The following is a 24,322-nucleotide window of genomic DNA, read 5'->3' as shown; positions in this document are numbered from 1 at the left end:
CAGGCCACCTCATGACCTCATTTCCCACCAGTCATTCACTGTCCCAGCTGTGCTAGCCTTCTTTCTGTCTTCCACTTGAACACAGCTTTGATTTGCTCTTTCTTCTGTTTGAAAGGCCTTTCCCCAGATCTTCAGAAGACTGACTTACATTTAGATTTCAGTTCACATGTTATCTCCTTCAGCATCATTTCATGACCACCTCAGTTAAAGTATGCTGTACTACTCACTTCCTATTTTATGTTACCATCTTTTGTTTTCTTCACAATACTTACTAGTTTCTGGAATTAATATATTTATTATATATTCTGCCTCTATCCTTCCCCAGAGAAGGTAAAGAAACTTTGTGTGCCTCTTCTCTACAGTTTCCCTAGCACCTAGAAAAATGCCCAGCACAGAGTAGTCACTCAATAAATGGCTGTTGGTTGCTTGATAACTCTAAAGTTTCATGAGAGAAACATATAGCCTTACCCCCAGCACAACCCTTGCCCATTTTATCTTATATTGATTCATTCTATTAATCATTATATCTTCTTCCCTCTACTATAGGTTTCAATGCCATTCTTTCTTCAAAGCCCATCTTAAAGCCAAACAGAATCCTTAAATATCATTTGCATCTCTCTAGTCGTAAATATTACTCTTTAACTAGGCCTTGCTCCCCTAATTGCAAATAGTGTCCTATGTCTGGAACATTTTCCTTCTCTACTTACCATGCCCTTTCTTAGTGGTTAAATAAAGGAGGTTTTGCATGCAAATTAGAAACATCTGTCATTTTTACCATCAAGTTTAACCAGTCCATGCTGTATCTTCCAACCTATACAGGTAGCAAAGTCAACACACTTAATATTACAGTGGTGTGTTGGTTAGACTAGTTGGTGTCTGCAAGAGTGTATTTTTCTATCCTGGCCCTTGCGGCAGCTTCAGAGAAATTTATGGTAATTTTGAAAGTGATGCATGTACTATGTCTTCGGGGGTGGGGAGGAGGAGGCGTGGGTGGGGAATGCTAGCCCTTAGCCTTTGAGGACTAAGCTGTGGACAGTCATATAAATACTTTTCTTTCATTTTGTGTGCTTGTCACCTGACAGCTTCTTGCTTCTTTCTTTTGGAGATAACTGTTCATTGTTAACAGAAAAGCAAAAAAAGGAGATGTGCAGGGGTGGCAGAAAGTTAGTGTTACCATTAACCTGAGGTTGTTTGTCAGCTTTCCTAGACATTTGAACAGTAGTGGTTGAGTCATTGGGCTTTTGTTGGGAAGGCCAAATCAATTCTATTGCCACCAATAACCATTACCCTCTCTCCCATACACTCTAATATACAACCTTTTGGGTTTTTAATAAGTGAACTTTTTCACTGTACCCTTGTGGATTTTTAAAGGTTCTCAAATTGAAATTTTGCTGCATTTACTTCAGACATTAGTAGAAAAATCTGTATGGGAGAATGATAGAAGGAAGAGGGTTGATAACAAAGGCCTTTACCTTTGTTATCTCTACAAATGTAATATCTTCATTACAAATGAAATTAATATTACAGTGGCATTTATCCTTAGACATACCCTATCCTTAGAAGTTTTAAAATCAATTTTATTAAGGTAACTTACATATAATAAAATACACCCATTGAAAGTATACAGTTTGATGAATTTTGGCAACTGTATACACCTGTGTAACAACTGTAGAACATTTTCATTGCCCCCAAAACTCTTCTGCCCTTAACTCAGTCTGTCCCACCCCCACATTCAGCCCCATGCTACCACTGATTTGTTTTTATTATTATAAATTAGACTTGTTATCCTTAGAGTTTCATATAAAGAGAATCATAAAGTATGTACTCTTTTGTGCCTGGCTTCTTTTGTTCAGCATGTTTTTGAGATTTATCCTTGTCATTTTGTGTATCTGTAACTTTATCAGTTCAGCTCTTGATGGACTTTTTCAGTTTGGGACTCTTATTCATAAGCAGCTATGAAAATTCATGTACAAGTGTTTTGTGTGGAAATATGTTTTCATTTGGAGGAATAAGTACCCAGGAGTGGAATTGCTGGCTCATATAATAAGTATGTTTCACTTTATAAGAAACTGTCAACCGGTTTTTCTGAAGTAGTTGTACCAGTAAACATTACTGCCAGCAATGTATGAGAGACCCAATAGCTCCTCATTCTTGCCAATACTTGGTATGGTCAGTCTCTTTACTTTTAGACCTACTAGTAAGTTTGTAGTGGTGTCTTGTGATTTTATTTGCGTTTTCTAGTCATAATGGTGTTCATGTGCTTATTGGTCATCCCTGGATCTTTTTTTGTTGAGTGTCTCTCCAAGTCTTTTGCCTACTTAAAGAAAAAGGGTTATTTGTTTTCTTACTGAGTTCTGGGAGTTCCTTATATATTTTTAGATACAAGTCCTTTATCAAATACATATATTGCGAATATTTTCTCATAGTTTATTATTTGAATTTTTATTTTCTTAACTGTTTTTTTTGAAACCAGAAGTTTAAAATTTTACCACATACTGACTTATCTATGAAATGTATGCCTATCCACGTAGCAACAAGATTTCCTCTTATATTTTTTTCTAGAAGTTCTACATATAAATCCAGAATCCACTTAAGTTAATTTTTGTTTGTGATCTAAAGTAAAGAGCAAGTTCATTTTTCTAAACAGATATCCAGTTGTTTCAGCATCATTTGTTGAAAAGACTATCCTTTCCCGATTGAATTATCTTAGTACCTTTCTCAAAAATCAACTGACTATATGTGAGTCTGGAAATCAATGGAAAAAATATCCTTGGGTGAGGATTAAAAAAAAAAAATCTATCAAGGGTTGGCCAGTTCTCATCCAGAGGCTCTGGGGGGAAATTCTCTTCTTCGCTCATTGTTGTTGGCAGAATTCTGTTTCTTGCCTTTGTAGGGTTGAGATCCCCATTTCTTTACTGGCTGTCAGCTCTTGGAGGCTGCCTGCATTCCTTGCCATGGTCTCCTTCCTCTTCCGCCACCAACTCTGCTTTTACAGAGCTCATTTGATTAGATCAGACCCACCAGAGTAAATCTCCCAACTTTAAGGTCAACTAATTTGGGACCTTAATTAAATCACAGCAGTATCTACATGTTTGTTTGAAAAACTGAAAGATGTGTGTACATCAGTAGCCAAGCTTCTTGGGACCATCATATAATTTTGCCTATCCCCTTATCCTGCTTTAGTTTTCTCATAGCACTGTAGACATTATATTTTCTATTTATTTGGTTGTTTTTAACTTGCTGTACACACTAGAACATAAGTTCCCCCAATGATAGACTGTTATTTTTGTTCAGTGTTGTATTCCTAGCACCTAGGACAATGTTTGGCATGTTGTAAATGCTTAATTAATATTTATTGACGGAACCAATTAATAAAAAAAATACTTTATGGCATTTAATTTTGATGACAGTGGAGATGGGATTTTTTGGGGGGGTCGGGTGGAGAAAGAAGAGTAGATGAAGCATATAAATGTTATTTGAGCTTTAGCTCCAAAGGTACCATAGTCTCAAATTAGTCATTGGCCTTTCTTTGTATGGAGGATTTCTTATTTGACTATTAGAAAATAAGTTGTCAGTAATTGTATAAATGTCTAGTAACTGATATATACAAGAAAAAGCAAATTATAAATTAATGTATTTTAAAACTGAACAAAAGGTTTTATATAAGCCTTAAAGAAAATAGGAAAAATCAATGGAAGAATGAAATAAGGAGCTGACCCAGCCTACATCCCCAACAGAAGTGAAGACAGAACTTGCTCTTAGTTATTTTCATCCGTCTTCCATCCTACAGCGCCTCAGTGCAGAGCTGTGTGCCACTTCTGCTCTAACTGCAAAGCCATTTTTTGCATTTTCTACTTATTCTTACCCAAGAAGCTTTGCTGTTGAACCATTTTCTGCAGAATTAGGTCCAAATTCCTTTGCCTGGCAAAAGAAAAAGGAAATTAGCTTTCTTGGCTTGCTAGTAATAGTAACAACATGCTTTCAGCTTTTGGTTTTCATCTATATATATCCCCAAATAATGTCTTCCTATGAAGGTTTGGAAATGGATGCCTAGTCATCCAGCAATATTCCCAATTTACCAACTTACTATGGTATTTCTGTGTCTTTCCTTGTAATCGCTGTTCACAAATATTCAATTAGTAAGTGTAACAGTGAGCTCTATCATATAGACATAACATAGCATGCAAGACCAACAAATTATATATTTCCCTCATTTTCAATACTTACTGTTATGTGTGTGTGTGTTTAATCCACCCTTTCTACAGACAAAACTTGCCAATGGCACTTCCAGTATGATTGTGCCCAAGCAACGGAAACTCTCGGCAAGCTATGAGAAGGAAAAGGAGCTGTGTGTCAAATATTTTGAGCAGTGGTCAGAGTCCGATCAAGTGGAATTTGTGGAACATCTTATATCCCAAATGTGTCATTACCAACATGGGCACATAAACTCGTACCTTAAACCTATGCTGCAGAGGGATTTCATAACTGCTCTGCCAGGTATGTCTACGGGTGTTTGTGAGCCATTAATTTGCCTGGAAGATATGTTACAATGGTAATAGTACTGGATCTTAGCTATACATCTTTTTAAGTCTTTTTTGGCTTCATTTTTACAAACTGAGTCCTTTAATCGTACCTTCTTGGAATATAAATACAAAAAAAAAATCAAATTCTGGACATAGAAACTGCTCTTTTCCCTATCTTCTCCCTATCTCATGCTCTTCTACTCACCCTGTTTACCCACACACTGGTTCAAGTAACATCTTTTCTGAAGCATTATCTGGTTTGAGATGTATCTTAGTTTCAAGATATGTTAACTTATATACTTGCCTTTGGATTTCTAAGAGAGTTTATCAACAGAATATTTAAATTGTACGAATGAAAAAGAAACATTTTTGAGTGTTTTAGAAAAAAGGGTATCTCAGCAGCCTTGCTGTGACATTAAATATGTAAATTCCAGGCTTTACAATCTCACTGTGCACGGTAATCAAATACCTATTGTAATAATAATATACATATACATATATATGTATACACACACAAACATATGAACATTTTAAAGCTTTTATCACATGTACCAAACTATCCTCTAAGAAAAATATACCAACTTACACCCTCCCCAAAACTGCTTATTACCACTTGCTTAATCTTTGCCAATTATAACTTTTTAAAAAACTTTTGTTTTTCCAAAATTGCATTTTAAATTTCCCTTTAAAACAAAAGAAATGCATGTTTATAAATTAGAAATAATCATTTTAAAGCTGAATTTGTACCTGTATCTTTTGTTAAATAGAATAGATTTCTGCCTCCTCTTCACTCATTGGATTTTGTTTTAGCCACAGGCAAACAGTTTTCTGTGAGAACAACCTGTGTGTACCTCATTACTGTGCTCTTCCCCTTCACTGAGACATGTTACTATCTCAAGCATATACCACTGCGAATTGAACAGGAGTTGATTAGACCATTGTATCCCTTTACCTAATAGTGATTCCTGGTGTGTATCTGCTGACCACTTTATAAGATGTTAAATCATCAGTCTAATGCTTTACAGCCATTTTAACTTATAAACCTATACCATCTGGCTACATTTAGTAAACCAAACTACTTCAAAAAATACCTGTAATCCATTAATGTAATGGGTTTGTTTGGAGTGTTAGGTGAAATTACTTCCAAAGAGTTATTATAGGGACATTGTGAAAGATCAGGAGCAATTTGATGGCAGCCATTAAAAGCACAGGAATGGATTTTGGAAACTTCTGATGGTGTAGAAAGTTTCAGTATAAAGATGCAGGATTTGCATCATCACTGTATTTTGCATGAAGAGCTAATTTTTATATTTTAATTGGCTTATAATCATGTTCCTTTAATAAGAATGAGGCGATGGATGCTTCCATCTGCTTATGCTTAAATATGGAATGTGATTGCCCTGTCCTGGTGACTCAGTTGCTTGGAGTGTCATCGTGTACACAAAAGGTTTTGGGTTTGATTCCCTGTCAGGACACATACCCAGGTTACCAGTTTGGTCCCTGGGGCCTGTATGGGAGGCAGCTGATGTTTCTCCCTCTCTCTCCCCCCCTCCCCCTCCCCCTTTTCCCTCCCCCCTCCCCCCTCCCCCTCCTCTTTTCCCTCTGTCTCCCCCTCCCTCTCCCTCTTCCCCTCCCCCTCCGTCTCCCTCTTCCTCCCTCCTTCCCACTAATTCTCCCTCCTTCTCCCCTATTCCTGTCTCTAAAATCAATGAACATATCCTCAAATGAGGATTAAAAATAATACATATACATATATATACGAATGTGATGCTAGCCAAATAAGATCCACTTGACACTTATTTTCTAAATCTTCTGAAAAGTGTGATAATATCCATACAATCTTTATAATTACAATAATGTTTAAACACATTTGGATTGTTGCTAATGGCGTCCAAGTGTGTCTTCATATGATTCAGGGGAAAGGCACAAGATGGAATATGGTATTCTGTTCTATTTAAGTTTGTGCCTAAGGGAGTCAAGTTTGAAGGAATCCTTCGGTACTATTTAAGTCTTCAGCAAACTTTGATATGTAACATGTAAAGAGAAAGAACTTTGAATGTTTTTGTCTCACTTGTGAATTAGCACAGCAGCCAAAAGGTTTATTAGTGAGATCATCCTATTTTATAGGATCTGTTCCTCTGAGGCCTCAGTAGAGATTTGAGTGGTAGAAAAGTGTAATTGGGAAGCCCATCTAGTTTACTCAGCTCAAGATCTACTTCCACTGTGTTTTGCTCTGTACATCCTACAAAATAGTCTCTGAAATTCTAACCAAGTTATCTATTGGTTTGGGATTATTTTCATTTTTTGGTACTGTCATTTAGGTTTTATAGCAGCAACTATTCTCAAATATAGTTTTTTTTAAACATCTGAAATTAAACTCATCCTTGAACTTAAACATTCCTTTCTGTCTTTCCTCTTGGGATGTTCCTATACCAATCTGTATTTCCTTCTTCTCTTCTTTCTGCATGCCCAAAATTCTATAGCCCAGCACATTCTGACTTAGTGCCTCTCCCCCAGTACATTTAAAGGATATTTCTTTTACTGAACAGCTTTGGAACTGCAGCAGTAATAGAAACAGAATGAGAAATGGACCTAATATAGAGATTTGGGGGGGTCTGAATCACAGAGTTTGAGATGCCATCCATAGAACATCCCCTAGTGCTGAAATCCATACAGATAGATGTGAATTGTTTTCTGGAATCCTTTTTATTTTTAATGTCTTGGGGGGTTTGCTGGATGTTAGCTTTAACTTCCTTATCTAAAGGAAGATAGAAAATACTGTTCATTTCTGTAACCTTATGGAAAAATTATTGACACTCATTTGACCTAAGTTTCAGTTTGAAAAAGAAACTGGACACACTAGGGACAGTGATGTGCCTTCATAACAGAATAAATGCTGTTTTGTTTCAAAGACCTTTTGTAAAAAATCATTTACCATCTATGTTCTTCTTTGCCTCCTTCCCCCACCAAAAGCTCGGGGTTTGGATCACATTGCTGAGAACATTCTGTCATATCTGGATGCCAAATCACTATGTGCTGCTGAACTTGTGTGCAAGGAATGGTACCGAGTAACATCTGATGGCATGTTATGGAAAAAGCTCATCGAGAGAATGGTCAGGACAGATTCTCTGTGGAGAGGCCTGGCAGAACGAAGAGGATGGTGAGCCTTTTAACTTTTTTACTATTAGAGCTTCAGGACCTGGCCACTCATTCATTGGAATGTTGTCGGGAACCAGTGAGACCATTCTCATTTAATACAGTGATTTTGCTGGTTTATAGCAAAAAATGTAGAATAGTTGTTCATGTACTAGGCAGTTTTTCTTCTGACCAATCACACATAAATGACATTATAATGTGTTAATACTGCTTTGCAGAAAATAACAAAAAAACGTGACTAGCCTTCCTTTTTAAAGCATTCTGTTCTCTGGGCAGAAACAGTATTCTGAAAAAGGGCTGAGGGGCAATTTATAAGGCAAGTAGATGACTTTGAATCACGTAGAAGCCATCAGATCCAGCTTTCCCCTAAAACAATCCAGAACAAATAATTATTTTCTCCTTTAGAAGATTTCTTGCCTTTAGCCCATGCCTGGAGTGTTTTATTGCCTTTGTAATCAAAATTATTTTTATGCCCAACTAAAATAAGAGCTATAGCCATCAGAAAAGTGAAAAATGGAATTTGGTATAAATAATGGTTTTTTTCATAAGATATATTTTTTCAAGATTTTACTGCTTAAGCTTGAATTCTTTAAGGCATTTTATAGTTAGCAGTCTGAGACTTACCAGTTTTGTTGTTTTGTTAATGTAATGGTACCATTTTGTTAGAACTTCTGGAAGATTCTTCTGTACATAATTTGCTCTCAGAGGATACCTCTAGAATGTCACTATAAGAAAGTCAGCTATGAATATTTCTATAAAATAAAGGTGACATTAAATATTTTAGTTGATAGATATGCATCAGCAGACATATGTGTGCTTGGTATTATTCTGAGCAATGAATTTTATCAGTTTTTTACCTTGGATCATAAAGAGATACAAAACAATTAAAAATGGAGGATCAGCTTTTCTTAGCAATTTTCATTATAATATAGTTGGCTCCCTTTTATCTTTGAAATTAATTGGTATGTAATAAACAAAACGCCCTGTAAATTTTATATCAAGTACTGCAAGAGAGTTCTGTCATTCTGGCTATTAGGAAGACTTTAATATTTCTCTCAAATTCAGTTAAGGGGAGAAAATGCCAGGCAATTGTTTGGCTATGTAAAAATTGCATAAATGAAAGCATACTGTTATTTCTCCTTCCCCAAATATTTTTTCTATCCTCATTTATTTCACTATATAGAAAAATAGAAACCTTATCTCATAACTTATTCCATACTTTGGAATAAATTCTTTATAGCATAAAAAAACAAAATAGTATGTAGCTGTATGGTATTCAAAGTCCATCATTTTGTTTAGCATGCCAAGATCAACCTTAGAAATAGAGCAGGCAGTTGCTTACATGGGAACGTTGTAGGGCAGCAAGGACTATTTCTCTACCCCTCAAGGGGGGGGAGGGAATGAAAAGAAACTCTCCTCCAAATCACTCCTGACCTGAAATTTCCGTTATAGAGATTCATCCCCATAGCCATAAAGGTTTTGTTCCCTGTTAAAATACACTTTGGTCCCATTTGGACTATAAAGGATAGTGAACCTTTATCAGACACTGGGAGTTCACAGTCTTTATTTTTTAAGATAGTGAGAACAAGGAGTATATGGGCAGATTTGAGCAGATGCATGTAAAAATGCCAAAAATCAACACAGTCTTCACAATTTTGCTTAGAGTTGGCACTAAACAGCAAGATCTGTTATGTTAGTTATACAGGAAAAAATATAAGATCATTGAAGAAATGGCTTTGGGGCTTTTTAAAAGGGGTGTGTGAAGGTATAACTGAAAAATAATCCAGGATCCAACTGTAATTATCACCCTTTCCCCTATCTCTTCAACCATAGGAACCCACTCCTGCCCTTTTGAATACCCTTCAGAGTTCTGACTATTATGTTCCTTTGTCTTTGTCCACATTTGTCATCTTAACTTAATGTAGCCCCATGAAATTACAAGTTTTTTTCCACTTCCAGTATCACCTTGACTTTCTGTGGCTGCTTCTATTTTTACATGTTGCCTTTCTTCCTGTGTTAGTATTCTTCCCCCACCTAAAAAAAATTTTTAGTGTATGGTCAGTTATTCATTTTATTCTTTTAAGTTATCTTACCAAGCCTACTATGTCAATCAAGTCCCCCAAATGCTGTCATTGATAGTTTTGCCCATTTTGTCCAACCAAAAATAAATAAGTAAATACGGTTTTCTAATAAAGCTTTGGGTTTAACTTCTACTTTGCTGTTGTAATTTTTTTTTTAAATATATTTTATTGATTTTTTACAGAGAGGAAGGGAGAGGGATAGAGAGTTAGAAACATCGATGAGAGAGAAACATCGATCAGCTGCCTCCTGCACATCCCCCACCGGGGATGTGCCCGCAACCCAGGTACATGCCCTTGACCGGAATCGAACCTGGGACCTTTCAGTCCGCAGGCCAACGCTCTGCCCACTGAGCCAAACCGGTTTCGGCTGCTGTTGTAATTTATATCTAAATGAATTTGATAGTCTGACCCTATGTGAACTCCATCGTCTCTCTTGAATAATACTGAATGTGCTCTCTCTGCTCAGTAATGGTAACTCTTAAAAGTATGATAAAAAGACAACTTGGGGAAAGTCTATTTTCTTAATTAGCAGGTCACATTTTATGAAAACATTCTGAATTTAATATTTAGCGTTTAGCATGTACTCACACTCTCAGAGGTAGTAGGCATTTCATATAGAAATGTCCCCTGTTGTCAAAGAGCTTCCATCTAAAAGATTTTGACTTAGAGACTGAGAAACCAGTTTTAAATACCTAGACACCCTTTTTTGTAGCACCTCTGATTTGAAGAAATTCAGATACTTTAGCAAGCCATGGTAACCATGGTGCAGTAGAAAATAATCACAGGTTTATATAATTTCTTTTTCCTTAGGATGTAGAAATAGTTTCATTCATTATGAAGAAATCCTGGGATGCCTGTGTATAATTGCAGAGATTAAAAAGAGGACAGGAATCTCTGAAGAATGGTGGACATTAAGAGACAATAAAGTATTTCAGAGTATGGGATCTGAAGTCAGACTTAGATTCAAACCTTAGCTCTACTCACTAGCTATGTGACCTAGGGCAAGTTTCTTAACCTGCCTGATGTTTGATTTCTTTATCTGTAAAATTAATGTAGTGACTCCTACCTCATTAAAGGATGTTGCAGTTGAAATTATTAAATTATAATTATTAACCAGATTTAGAATTTCTTCATTCAGAATCTATTGTTTGTCTGCAGTGTGTTGCTAGAATAAGATTGTTTAGAGAAGAGTTTTAACTTTTTAAAGCCAGAATTATTTCAATGTATCTTGTTTGCCCTTTTCTTTATGTTGGTGTATCCTATTGCTTGTTCCTATTTGTCCCTTTTTTAAAACTATTTTTTAGTATCTCCACTGCAGATTTCCCTTTCCGTATTAACACAGAAGTCAGAGCCAGCAGCTACCTTTCTGATAGGAAATTTTCTCAACTAATTTTCAAGGTGTATAATAGGAAGAGGGCAGGAGAGAAGCGCTCCTAGAGACATTGAACAATTAATTATATTGTAATGGAGCTATAGAGGGAGGAGTAGATGACTGGCCCAGAGAACACATGATTTCTCTAGTGCCAGGATTACACTCAGAGGCATTTCTGCCTATCTCCACTTCGCAAGGCACAGTGCCAGTGAGAACAGCAGTTAGTACACCCATAGTGGGGTTTACTAGCTTCCACACCGTGTTTGGTGGGTTCTTAACTTCAGGATAAGGAATTAAATTTTTTACCCAGCAGGAAGTGATTGCCATTTACTGATTTTTTTTTGTAGCAAAGATCTAGCTTGGGATATGAGCATTCCAAAGATGTGCTGTCATAAGGAAGGAGATGCTAACAAATGTTGCTCACTGGAATCAAGGAAAGGCAGTAAAATGCGTGTATGTATGTACATAGCCAGGAACACACCTGTGAAAGTCAATTTCATGCTTTAGACTTGACAGCACAGTGCTTGTAGGCATTTCTTTTCATCTTCTTTCATACCTGCTCTGAACACTCCTGTGATCCCTTTGTTTTCTGTGCAAATGAACTGAATTGCTCCTTTCAAGCATAGCTACACTGATCACCAGGGTGCCTGAGTTGCCAACAAACCTTAACCCCATAAATGAAGACAAAAAAAAGTGTTCTCTGTGACAGAGGCGTTCCTACTGCCCATGATGCGAGGCTCCACTGACTAGCACAGCTTTACTCAGTGAAAAAAAGGCTGTGGGACATGTGCCTAGCAGTTCAAAGGTAGTACATAGATATCGTCATGAATAAAATTTTCAAAAGGTAAGGCCAATAAATCTGTCTATCCAGAGGTCTAATAGACCAATAGTTGGATTCTGGTTATATGTATTTCATTTAAGTATGGACATTATAATATTCCAGAAGGCCTGATACTCGATGTTCTACACTGGAAATCATCATGTTTTACCCAAAAGCAAATCGATATTGGCCCAGTTCCTTAGAGCCCAGAAAGTTACTCCTTGATGTGGGACTCCTGAAACCAGACTTAACTTCACTCCTCTCCAGGCTAGTTATGGAGACTATTTGGAATGATAGTTGTCAAAACGCTTTGAAGAAATATGAAGCTCCTTGTGAATGCATAATATTGTGATTTTTATTATGAAATATTTGTGTTTTTTTAGGGGACAGTATTTATTCAAAAACAAACCTCCTGATGGGAATGCTCCTCCCAACTCTTTTTATAGAGCACTTTATCCTAAAATTATACAAGACATTGAGGTAAGAATCTATGTATATTTAGGTATTTGCCAAATACTAGAGAATCATCAACATTCTTCAGTAACAGCATTGTTACAGCAAACCCATTAAGGTTTATTGATGTGAGTTAAAAATCAATTTCTTTGTAAGAGAATAGAGTCAGTAAAATATAGTAAATTTCCAGGCAAAGATTTGTGTTTAAAAGTTATTTACTGATAGATAGATGGATAGATAGAGAGATAGATAGATAGATGAGAGAGAGAGACTATGATGTCTTCATATAATATCAGTGAGACTGCACTCTTAACCTGATATTCAGATATCTTCTCAATTGAGCCTCCGTGGAGATTCACTGGTAGAAATGACCACCATGTAGGAAGCCCACTGAGCACATAACTTCATGTGGTTCATAGATTGTCTTCTCTCAGTGAGCAGTCTCTTTCCACAAGGTTTATTATTTAATTGAATGAATTATATGAAGAGTTCTAGAAAATAATCTTTAATTACTTTACAAATGAAAAAATGTTTTATCATTTTAAATAGTGGCTGTTGTTTGTTTGTTTGTTTGTTAATCCTCATCCGAGGATATTTTTCCATTGAGAGAGTGGAAGGGAGGGGGAAAGACAGAGAGAGAGAAAACATATTTTTAGTTTGCCTTAAGTTTTAAATAGCCAATAGAGTGAAGCATTGAGCATTTGTCATTGGTTGCATGAAAGTTAGATAAGTGTTTAGTTCTGTTCCCTTCCTAATTACTGCCTCTTTACCATTCCTTCTTCTCAGACAATAGAATCTAATTGGAGATGTGGTAGACATAGTTTACAGAGAATCCACTGCCGAAGTGAAACCAGCAAAGGAGTTTACTGTCTGCAGTATGATGATCAGAAGATAGTAAGCGGCCTTCGAGACAACACTATCAAGGTGAGATTTCTTCAGGTGTGGGAAAGTAGCTGAAGAAGCTAGGGTGACCACATTCATAAAACAATCCAAAGCATAAATTCTAAGTATTATTTCCAGGAAGTAAGTGAGCATTTAAGGTTGTTTCTAGTCCCAAAGCCAAAATCAGTTCCTTAAAGGACAGATACCTGCTTCCCCCAAGAAGAGCATATAAATGGATTGTTAAATTCTCTTCTTGAAGTTCACTGAATGAGCTATTACTCTTAGCCCTCACATAATTATAGGCTACCCCTATTCCTTAATGAAAAGGATAAAGTCTGCATTAGTACTGAAGCCACATATATGTAGATGCTTAGCTATACCTAGAGAAAAGAATGCATTCCACACTACTCTGAGCTTTGATTCTTTGAGGGTATCAAACACATAATAGAGCCAGCAAGTCTCTGCAGCACCCCATTATCACAGTGATCAAAAGGATCTTGTTTGCCCTCCTAGATCTGGGATAAAAGCACATTGGAATGCAAGAGAATTCTCACAGGCCACACGGGTTCTGTCCTATGTCTCCAGTATGACGAGAGGGTGATTATAACTGGATCATCGGATTCTACAGTCAGGTAGAAAATTTCAAACGACTTTTTGAACTCAATTATCAGATCCACTCTGTCTTTGTCATATATAGTAATTCTGTGTATATCTGCATGAGCACAGTTCTAAAACTTCATAACTAAAGAAGAAGAAACCATCACCCCCCTCCCCCCCCACCCCTTCCCCCCCCACCCCCCCCCCCACCCCGTTGTGTTAATCTAGAACTAAAAACTTGAATTAGGAATGATTAAGGTAAGTTTACATTTTTATGCATTTGAGAAACTACACTTTGTTTTAATTTGCTAGAATCATCCATTACAGAAACTTGGTAAACCTTGCATTCCTTACAAAAACCACCTTACAAGGGAATGACATGAATGAAATGAAACCTTCCTTTCAGGGGGTTATAACTGTAGTGTAGGCATGTGTTATCTCCTTTAAAATGTGTACAGGTGAGAAATGCTCTCTTTGCCAGCCCCTCCCCTGCTGTCCCTGCAGTTTTTAATTGCAAGCTTCACTCAGGGAGGGGCCTTCAATTTCCAGAGGCATTAGTAATTTGATGACACAGTCATTATGCTGCTGGAGTCCAGTGTAGCTTGAGTTCTGGGTACCAGAAGCACTGCTGGAAACCTCTGTTAGAAATTTTGCCTTAAGCTAAAGGATTTAGCAAACATAATGCATCAGAAGTAACTTTTTTAAAAATAGGGGGCGAAAGCAGTTAACTGCATTGTTAGATTCTCTGAAGTTAAATGTTTACCATTCTCAGTTATCCTCTGTGAATAGAAAAGGCTGTTCTTGTTTCTTGTCTTTTGACTTAAAGGCATAGCAAACTCAGTTCTTAGTTATCGACATTTAACATTTATTGGTTCATGTGGAATGCCTCAAGGAAGCTGAAATGTAGAGGCTGACTAACATCATTTATAGGATAAGGGAAAAAATGGTTTTCTGAAAAAAAGGGGTTAATCTGGAAAAAGGAATAACTTGTGTTATAAAAACCAAAGTAAATATACAAAAATAAGAGTATTAAAGTCAAATACTATATCTCATCACATAAAATTCTCAAGCTATCTAAGGGTCCTATTCTCTACTGTGAAGTCCATGTTTCCAGTTGATGGCCCTTCTTGATCCCAATCCCCATTCAAAGCTCAGAAGTGGAGCCTTAGACTTAGGGTCTAAGTAATCTTGGGCCTTGACCTGTGTGGTGAAATCTAAGATTCAAAGACATCAAGATCAAATCCATAGCATTAAATCAGTCTGTTATGGAAGCTTCTTGGCCTATATCAGTTCTAGTTCCTGAGGGCTATCCATAGGACACTAATGCTGCTGTTATTATTCAGATCCCCAGTTTTAAATGTATCTTATTAATGGTATTAGATTGAATTTCTGAAGTTTTATAATAATCTTGAGATCTGGGCCCAATTAGTAGGTGATGGTGGCTGCTACCTCATTCCTACTTTCTACACATGCCCACATTTGAGGTAGTGTGTCTTTAAGCATTTCACATTGGCAGCATCCTGTCTTCTTGCTTTTCCCACTCTCCCATTCCAGCCCTCTATCTACCACTTCCCTGTGATCCATCAGTATTCTTTACCTCTGTTCAACTTCAAAAATGCAGAAGAGTAGAGTATAGTACTAGTATGAAAGTGGGGTGGGGAAGGTGGGAAGCACAGTGGTCAAATATTGGTAGTACATTGTAGCATCAGTACCTTCAAAATCTCAGATAGCCTTCTTAATGATGTTTGTTCCAGGGTGTGGGATGTAAATACAGGTGAAATGCTAAACACGTTGATTCATCATTGTGAAGCAGTTCTGCACTTGCGTTTCAATAATGGCATGATGGTGACCTGCTCTAAAGACCGTTCCATTGCTGTATGGGATATGGCCTCCCCAACTGACATCACCCTCCGGAGGGTGCTAGTCGGACACCGAGCTGCCGTCAATGTTGTAGACTTTGATGACAAGTACATTGTTTCTGCATCTGGAGATAGGACTATAAAGGTAAGTTTCCGACTTAAGAGTAGGGGAGTTCATGTGAAAATCTGATCAAGGGCTATTTCATATTAAAACATCACTGAGGACTAATTAAATATTTAAGTAATGGTAATAAATGAGACAAGTTATGTGACAATTTTGGTTAGGTATTTTATTACTATAAGTAATGGTGAGTGTAAGAAGGGCAAGAGTAAATTTAGGTTCAAGAAAATTTGTCTATAAGACCAGACTAACACCATAGAGTAAATCAATTTGAGAAATCCTATGTGATAGCAACGAGCTACAAATTAGCCCTATATTACCATGAATCAAACTTGTCATTGATTTGGTTTGGCTTGATAACTTGGTTTAGTCCTTGCCTCTCCAGGACTCCACTTGCCGTAGATATTACTAGTGAGAGCACCAAATCAACTGCCAAATGCCATATTCTGTTTCAGGTATGGAACACTAGTACTTGTGAATTTGTGAGGACCTTAAATGGACACAAACGTGGCATTGCCTGTTTGCAGTACAGAGACAGACTGGTCGTTAGTGGTTCATCTGACAACACTATCAGGTGAGCAGCGGGTGCCTTGTCTAGAAGGGATCATTATTTCCTACCATTCATTGTTTGTGCACAGTTCAAACAAATCTTCAACTATGTTATGTTTATTATAAAATGTTTTTTCTTTCTGTAGCTTCTCGCAGGTCAAAAGTTTGCCCCAAGCAGAGAGGCAGCACAGCAAATCCTTTTGTTGATGTATTTCCTCCCTGTAATAGTTCTATCACCAGATAGACCTATTTAAAAGGTATTGCTTGAATGAGGAAGTGGGCAAGAGAGATACACAGATTGAGGTTGAAAGCCCTTCTCTTTAAATTTCACCTGTCTACAGTTGGAAAGGGCTAATAAATAGCTAAAGGCCATTTCTCTCTGCCCATGGTCTAAAAAAAAGAAACAAGATTTGTTTCCCTACTAGCAAGTGTGCATTTTATTTTCTTAGTATTGCATAATTGGCTAGGGAGTTACCAGTCTGAAATTATAATGAATCCACTAATTGAAGTATTTTTGGTGTTTTCCCGTCACAAAGATGAACAAATTCATCTTTAAATTGTATTTGGATGATTTATCAATCCTCTCAATTCCTTCAAAGTACTAAGAGGATGAAATTATCATTCCTAGAAATCATCTGGATTGGTCTGAAAGCATACAGTTTTTGTATATTAGCATATAAAAGTTTTTGAGAACTTCTTTTGTGTTTCCATTAAATGAGAAAGACTATCCTGCAATGGGTGAAAGCAGAGTGTGTCCTCAGGAAAGAGGAAAGCAGAGAGTGTCCTCAGGAAAGAGGTGAGGTCAGGATGTCACTGACATTCTTCATCTCGTTCTTATTGTTGATTTCAGGAAGCATTGTCTTTCTTGGCTTGGTCATTTCCTTCACAGGCAACTATGTCCATTGAAGTCATCCTTTTTATGCCTTGAAGACCCTGGTTACAAAATTATATAAAGCATTGAAAATATATACTATGTTTGAACTTAAATTATATCTTTTTCTACCTGAGTTAGATGGCAGAAAGGAAATAAATTACATCGAAAGCAGTACATTTTTGCATGGGTGTTGATTTATTTTGGGGACTTTTTTAAAGACATTGAAGTATATTATTATAACATTCCAAGCTTAGGAATGAATATATGAAAATTCACTTGACTCAGTTTTCTTTTCCAGATTATGGGACATAGAATGTGGTGCATGTTTACGAGTGTTAGAAGGCCATGAGGAATTGGTGCGCTGTATTCGATTTGATAATAAGAGGATAGTCAGTGGGGCCTATGATGGGTGAGTTTGTATCTACATCTTAATCTCTCCTGCCTTAGGATGTTAAATATAGCCTCTCCTTGTGTCTAAAAGATTATAGATTTCACAGAAAGGACCCAATACAGTAGTTCTTGTGTCTAATTTATGTATTCACCTCTCCTTTGTTTACTCTTTCAAAAATATTCTTCCCAATTATTTAATTGCACTTTTTTGCTCATGATTGTTATTGATATTTGGGATTTTGGTTATATATTTTTCCGTTTTTCCCTATAAAGCAAAGAATTGGACAAATCCAGTATAACAGGATATGCATATAAAATAGTGACTTACTATAAAACTAAAACATTGGAGGGCAATATCTATGGGGCTTAATGTGGTAGGATCTTAAATTTTGATATCTTTGAATGTTTCCAAAAGTGCAGTTCCCTTGTCTTTGCTTCTTCTAGCATTTCAGTTACAATGAGTTCAGTAATTTTTATTTTATTCAGTCTGATTTCCAGTGAATATAGAGTCTATTCCTATGGGTGGATCCCATGTTTAGCAATGCTAAGCACATAGTAAATTCTTATAAAAGTATATTCACTTATGAAGACCTCTTTATCATTTCTTCTTGTCAGGGTACAAAGCTACAGTTCAAATATTGGCAGCTTTTTAAATATCAGAAACTAACTTAACATTATCTTAGTGTATGAACTGACTATACTGATATGTTAAGACAATTCAAGCAGCAGGAAGTGTAGCAGACCTACTACTTCTGCTTTGAGTCAACCATCACTCTCATACCCTTGAGAAATTGTTCAGGATGTGATGACATGTTCCAGCTAGGTCCAAGGTTACATTTTCTCATTCCCAGGGTTTTGATCTGTATCCACCTTTCTTGGGTTTTATGGGTCATTTATCATGAGGAAACATGACCTATAATTAAAAGTTTAGAAGGGCTAAACTTTTCTTACTTAAATCAAAATATAAGTATTCTTAATATAAATTCCAGAACTCTTAAATGGACCCCAGTCCTCTGGTACATGTGACCTGGGCCATTCTTAGAACTGACCAAAGCGAAGATGCTTCAGAGTTACAGGTTTATAGGTTTAAGTGATCTCTTATGTTACTAAGAGGCCTAATGTATAAGATCTTCTCTTAGCCCCAAAGTATAATGTAGCTTTGCCATTCACTGTCTTCATCAGTTTGGTTAAAGCTAACCTGTTTCTTGTTTTTAGGTTAACTACATATATTTTCCCCTGTTAAGACCAAGAATGAATATAAGAACCAAGTCTCCAAAACAAAAAAGTTTTTATATATTCCTGTGAGCTGCATTTATTATATAAACTATATTCACCATACATATTTATTGCCATGACGTTTTGCTATTCTTCCTGTGCTCCCTTAATTTTGCTTTTAATTAAGATTTTTGTCCCCTTTTTGATCTTTAGGAAAATTAAAGTGTGGGATCTTGTAGCTGCTTTGGACCCCCGTGCTCCTGCAGGGACTCTTTGTCTACGGACTCTTGTGGTAAGAGTCTTATTGTTTAAGGGAAGTTGGGGGGTAGGAAGGAGAAGAAATTAAACATTGATGTGCTGTGGAATACAGATCTGGATTTGATAGTTAGAACCTCACAAAACCTACTACTAAGTGGAAAGGCAGCCAATACATGACAATAAAATATGTTTATATAGCGCCTTTCATCCAAAAGTGCTTTAGAGACTATATATGGAGAGAAATGTGGCAGCTGTTTAACAGCTGCACAGCAACTCTCCACATCAGTTTAGTACAGGAAGTGAATAAGAATTCTGTATCCACCAGAAACAGTAGGGGGTTCTTAGGGAGAAGGAACATAATTGCTCAAATTGGAACCTGTCCAGAATCTGAAGACCTGCACACCTGTGCCTACAAAAAGTGCCATGGGAGTCTGTGTGAACCCCTGGTCAGCCCCTTAGTTCTACATCCTATTCAAGGCATGCTGTCTCCAGCAACTTGAATCCCATCTTTTTTATTCTTTGTATATACTCCCTTGCCTGAACATCTTGACATTTGGAAGAAAAAGTGACTCAAAAAGATCTTATATCACCTTCAAAAGCACTAAATTCTTTATCATGCCAAAGGCCTGGATTAGAAAATGTTCTCAGTATAAAAGCTGCTTCTATTAGAAAAAGATTAGGTGGGGCACTAGAGAAGACAATCTTTTGCACAACTCAGGGAAAAGATGAGAGCAAGCATTTGAAGACCCAGTATTCTGAATCCTGGCTCAACATTTAGGTATTCCCTGCTCTGAAAAAGAGAGATACATTTCTTTGTCTTCCTTGTTGGATTTAAAGCTTATTTCAGTACAATACATGCTTTACTTTCATGTTTCACACATGTTTTTTAAAATGTGTACTTTCATTCATTTACAATTAATCTAGGTCTGGTTTTTAAAGTATAATTTACATACAGCAAAATTTGCCCATTTTTAGTGTCCTGCTGTGAATTTTACAGATGTGTAACTACCACAATCAAATTATAGAAAATATCCATCATTTCCCCAAAATTGTGTCCCTTAGAATCACCCCTTGCAACTATTCATCTCATTTCTGTCCCTGTAGTTTTATTGTCTTACGAATGTCATATAAATTAAATCATACAGTATGTAGAATTTTGCCTTTGGCTCTTTTTACTTCATTTAAGATTCATCTATGTTATTGCATGTGTTAGTACTAAGTTCTTTTTTATTGTTAGGTAGTATTCCATTGTGTGGATGAACCAATTTGTTCATTCACTCACCAATTTAAGGACATTTGGGATGTTTCCAGCTTTTGGTGATACTGAAAACATTCCCATGCAGGATTTTGTATGTACATAATGTTTCATTTTTCTTGGGTAAATACCTATAACTGCAATTTCTATGATAAGTGTATGTTTAAATTTAAAAGAAGTACTAAGCTATTTTCCAAAGTGGCATTTTGGAAGTTTGCAAATGTATGCCACTTTACATTTCCACTAACAATGTATGAGAGTCCCACTTTTCCACATCCTTGATAGCACTTAGTATTGTCAGTTTTGTGTGGTTTTTTTTTTAAGATTTTTAAACGATTTTTAGGGAGAGAGAGAGAGAAACATTGATGCGAACGAACATTGGTCAGTTGCCTCCTGCATGCACCCTACCAGGAATCGAGCCTGCAACCTGGACCTGTGCCCTGTCCGGGAATCAAACTAGCAACCTTTCGTTGCATGGGTCTATGCCCAAGCAAATGAGCCACACTGGCCAGGGCTAGTATTGTCAGGTTTTTTTTTTAATTAATAACCATTTGAATGAGTGTGTAATGGTTATAGTTTTAATTTGCATTTTTGTGATAACTAATGGTGTAGAACATCTTTTCATGTTCTTTTGTGAAGTGTCTGTTCAAATCTTGTCCTCATTTATTGAGTTGTCTTAAATTTTTAAAAAGAGGTTTATCCTATATAATAAAAGGGTAATATGCAAATTGACCCTAAAGGTGGAACGATCGGGAACGACCGTTCACTATGACATGTACTGACCACGAGGGGGCAGATGCTCAATGCAGGAGCTGCCTCCTGGTGGTCAATGAGCTCCCACAGGGGGAGCTCCGCTCAGCCACAAGCCAGGCTAAGGGCTGCAAGCTCTGTGGTGGTGGCAGAAGCCTCTCCCGCCTCCTTGGCAGCACTAAAGATGTCTGACTGATGGCTTAGGCCCGCTCCCTCCAGGAGCCTAAGCCGTCAGTCGGACATCCCCCAAGGGCTCCTGGGCTGCCAGAAGGATGCCAGCTTAGGCCTGATCCCCTGGGGAGTGGGTCTAAGCCGGCAGGTGGACATGCCCCGAGGGGTCCCGGACTGTGAGAGGGCACAGGCCAGGCCAAGGGACCCCCCGAGTGCATGAATTTTTTTGCACTGGGCCTCTAGTTGAAATATAATTGACATACAATAAAATATGCAACTTAATAAATTTTAACATATGTACATACCAATGAAACTATCACTTCAACCAAGAGAATGAACGTATCCTCATGCCCCCTATGTAATCCTTCCTTCCCATTCTGCCCATTTCCCCCTGCTCCAGTCCCCAAACAGCCACTAATCTACTTTTTGTTAATATTGATTAGTTTGCATTTTTATGGTTTAATTAATGGAATCAAAGAAGAGTATGTACTCTTTTTTGCCTCTTTTAATTAAGCCTAATTATTTTTATATTCTCCTGTGTTGCTGATGTAAATCGGTAGTTCATTGCTAAGTAGTATTTCATTGTATGGTTATACCACAATTTATCCACTTGCTAGTTGGTGAAAATTTGGATTGTTTCCAGTTTGGGGCTATTACAAATAAAGTTTCTATAAACATTATGTGCAAATCTTTATATGACCATATGCTTACATTTCTCCTGGATAAATTCTAGGAGCAGAATTTCTAGATCATATGGTAAATGTACATTTAATATTTCTAGAAACTGCCAAACTGTTTTCCAAAGTAGTTGTACCATTTAACATTGCAATACAACAGTGCAGTTACTCCACATCCTCACCAATACTTAGTGTACAGTCTTTTTAATGGGAGTCATTCCAAGTGTCCGGTGGTACCTCATTGTGATCTTAATTTGCATATTCCTAATATTAATGTTGAGCATCATTTCATGTGTTTACTTGAACACATACCTATTTTGGTGAAGTGTCTGTTTGAATCTTTTGCCCATTTTTTTAATTGAGTGGGTTTCTTATTGAGTTTTGAGTTCATTTTTGTGGATGGTATAAGGTATGGTTTAAAATTCATATGGATATCCAGTTGTTCCAGTACCATTTATTCAAGACTATCCTTTTTCCTTTGAATTGCCTTTGCACTTTGTCAAAACCTGTTAGCCATATATGTGGGGGTCTCTACTTATGGACCTATTCAGTTCCAATGATCTTTTTGTCTATTTGTCTATCTTGATATCAGTATCATATTAACTTGGTTACTGCGGCTTTTTAATAACTCATGAAACCTAGTAGTATAAGTCCTTCAGCTTCGTACTTTTCAAAATTTTTTGGGGTCCTTTGAATTTTCATGTGAATTTTAGGATCTGCCAATTTTACCCCCCACCTCCACCCAGTAAATCTGCTGAGATTTTCATTGGGATCATGTTAAATCCAAGTCAATTTCGATTGGAGAAAAGTAACTCTTAACAATACTGAGTCTTCTGATTCATGAATACAGTATATCTCTCTGTTTAGGTCTTTTAAACAGAGAGACCTAAATTTGAGAATTTTTTTAAAAATTCTCAAAAATGTTTTATTGCTTTCAGTGTTAAAGGTCTTATACGTCTTTTGTCATATTTATCCCTAATATTTCATATTTTTAATGCTATTGTAAATAGTATTTTGAAATTTCTGGATTGTTCATTGCAAGTATGTACAAATACACTTTTACTTCTTTTTCAACCTCTGTACCTTTATTTCTCTTTCTTGTTTTCTTGTACTGACTAGGATCTTCAGTACATCGTTCAAAAGAATTAACAGTAGATGTCCTTTTCTTGGGGAAAAAGCATTTGGTCATTCACCATTTTGTGTGTGTGTGTGTGTGTGTGTGTGTTAGCTTTAGGTTTTTCGTAGATAAAATCGGGATATTAGAAGTTCCTTTCTGTTCCTCGATTGCTGAGAGTTTTTATTAGAAATAGATGTTGGATTTTGTTAAATGTTTTTATCTGCATCCATTGAGATGATCTTATATTTTTACCTTTATTCTGTTAATTGGTTATTACATTGATTTTTGAGTGTTAAGCACAACTTTGCATCACTACAAATTTCATGAACGTTAAAAGGATAATAATAAAGGAATACTATGAACAACTCTATGCCCCAAACTTGATAACCTAGATGAAATGGACAAATTCCTTGAAATATATAATCTTCCACAACTCACTTCAGAAGAAATAGACAATCTGAATAGGCATATATGTATTAAAGAAATTGAAGCAATAATAACCTTCCAGGACGGAAAGCACCAGGCCCAAATGGGTTCACTGGTGAATTCTACCAAGTGTTTGAGGAAGACATTATACCAGTTCTGTACAATCTCTTTCAGAAGATATAAGCAGAGTGAATGCTTCCTAATTTACTCTGGGAGGCCAGAATCACCATAATACCAAAACAAGACAAAAATATTATAAGAAAATAAAACACAATTTCATAACTAATATGAGTTTATTAGGTAGACTTTTTTGGTAATATTGTAAACCATTTGCTTCAGATTTAAGTGTGATCTTTACTCTCCTTATGTTTAAGTGATTTCACAATAAGGAAAATTTCTATTTTAAAGGTATGCCAGTATTTTTCAAATCTCAATAAAATGAAGTAACTTATATTAAGATAAATTTTAACAAAATATTAGGAGATTGAATCCAACAGTGTATAAAAAGAATTGCACATCATGATCAAGTAAGATTTATTCTAGTTATACAAAGCAGGTGTAATATTCAGAAACCAGTTAATGTAATCCATCACATCAAAGGTTAAAGAAGAAAAACCACATGACTATATCAATAGATGCATTTGGCAAAATCTAACATCTATTCGTGATAAGCTCTCAGCAAACTAGAAATAGAGAGGAACTGTTTCAACTTCATAAAGAAAAATGCAAATTAAAACTCCAATAAAATACCACTATACTACAAATCTATCAAAATA

At 36.5% G+C, this 24,322-nt stretch overlaps 1 protein-coding gene across 9 annotated transcripts in view; it reads left to right on the top strand.

Annotated features, from left to right (window-relative positions):
* Window positions 1-24,322, top strand: part of BTRC (beta-transducin repeat containing E3 ubiquitin protein ligase) — a 174,004-nt gene that overhangs the window by 141,588 nt on the left and 8,094 nt on the right. For 8 of the 9 annotated variants that reach the window (XM_070432465.1, XM_070432466.1, XM_070432464.1 and 5 more), the window contains 9 exons: window positions 4,266-4,497; window positions 7,497-7,683; window positions 12,336-12,432; window positions 13,192-13,329; window positions 13,801-13,919; window positions 15,639-15,888; window positions 16,320-16,438; window positions 17,586-17,696; window positions 19,106-19,184. In XM_070432465.1, coding sequence (XP_070288566.1) covers window positions 4,266-4,497; window positions 7,497-7,683; window positions 12,336-12,432; window positions 13,192-13,329; window positions 13,801-13,919; window positions 15,639-15,888; window positions 16,320-16,438; window positions 17,586-17,696; window positions 19,106-19,184 — 1,332 coding nt within the window. Of the gene's footprint in view, window positions 1-4,265; window positions 4,498-7,496; window positions 7,684-12,335; window positions 12,433-13,191; window positions 13,330-13,800; window positions 13,920-15,638; window positions 15,889-16,319; window positions 16,439-17,585; window positions 17,697-18,892; window positions 18,979-19,105; window positions 19,186-24,322 lie in introns of those variants that run through there. The other variant, XR_011473550.1, reaches the window with a different exon arrangement.

This window comes from Myotis yumanensis, unplaced genomic scaffold (genome assembly GCF_028538775.1).
Source record: "Myotis yumanensis isolate MYYU_CA2020_CCGP unplaced genomic scaffold, mMyoYum1.0.hap1 SCAF_13, whole genome shotgun sequence".
Taxonomy (NCBI): Eukaryota; Metazoa; Chordata; class Mammalia; order Chiroptera; family Vespertilionidae; genus Myotis; species Myotis yumanensis.
The sequence above is the reverse complement of the archived record's forward strand: the minus strand, read 5'-3'. Positions and strand labels throughout refer to the sequence as shown.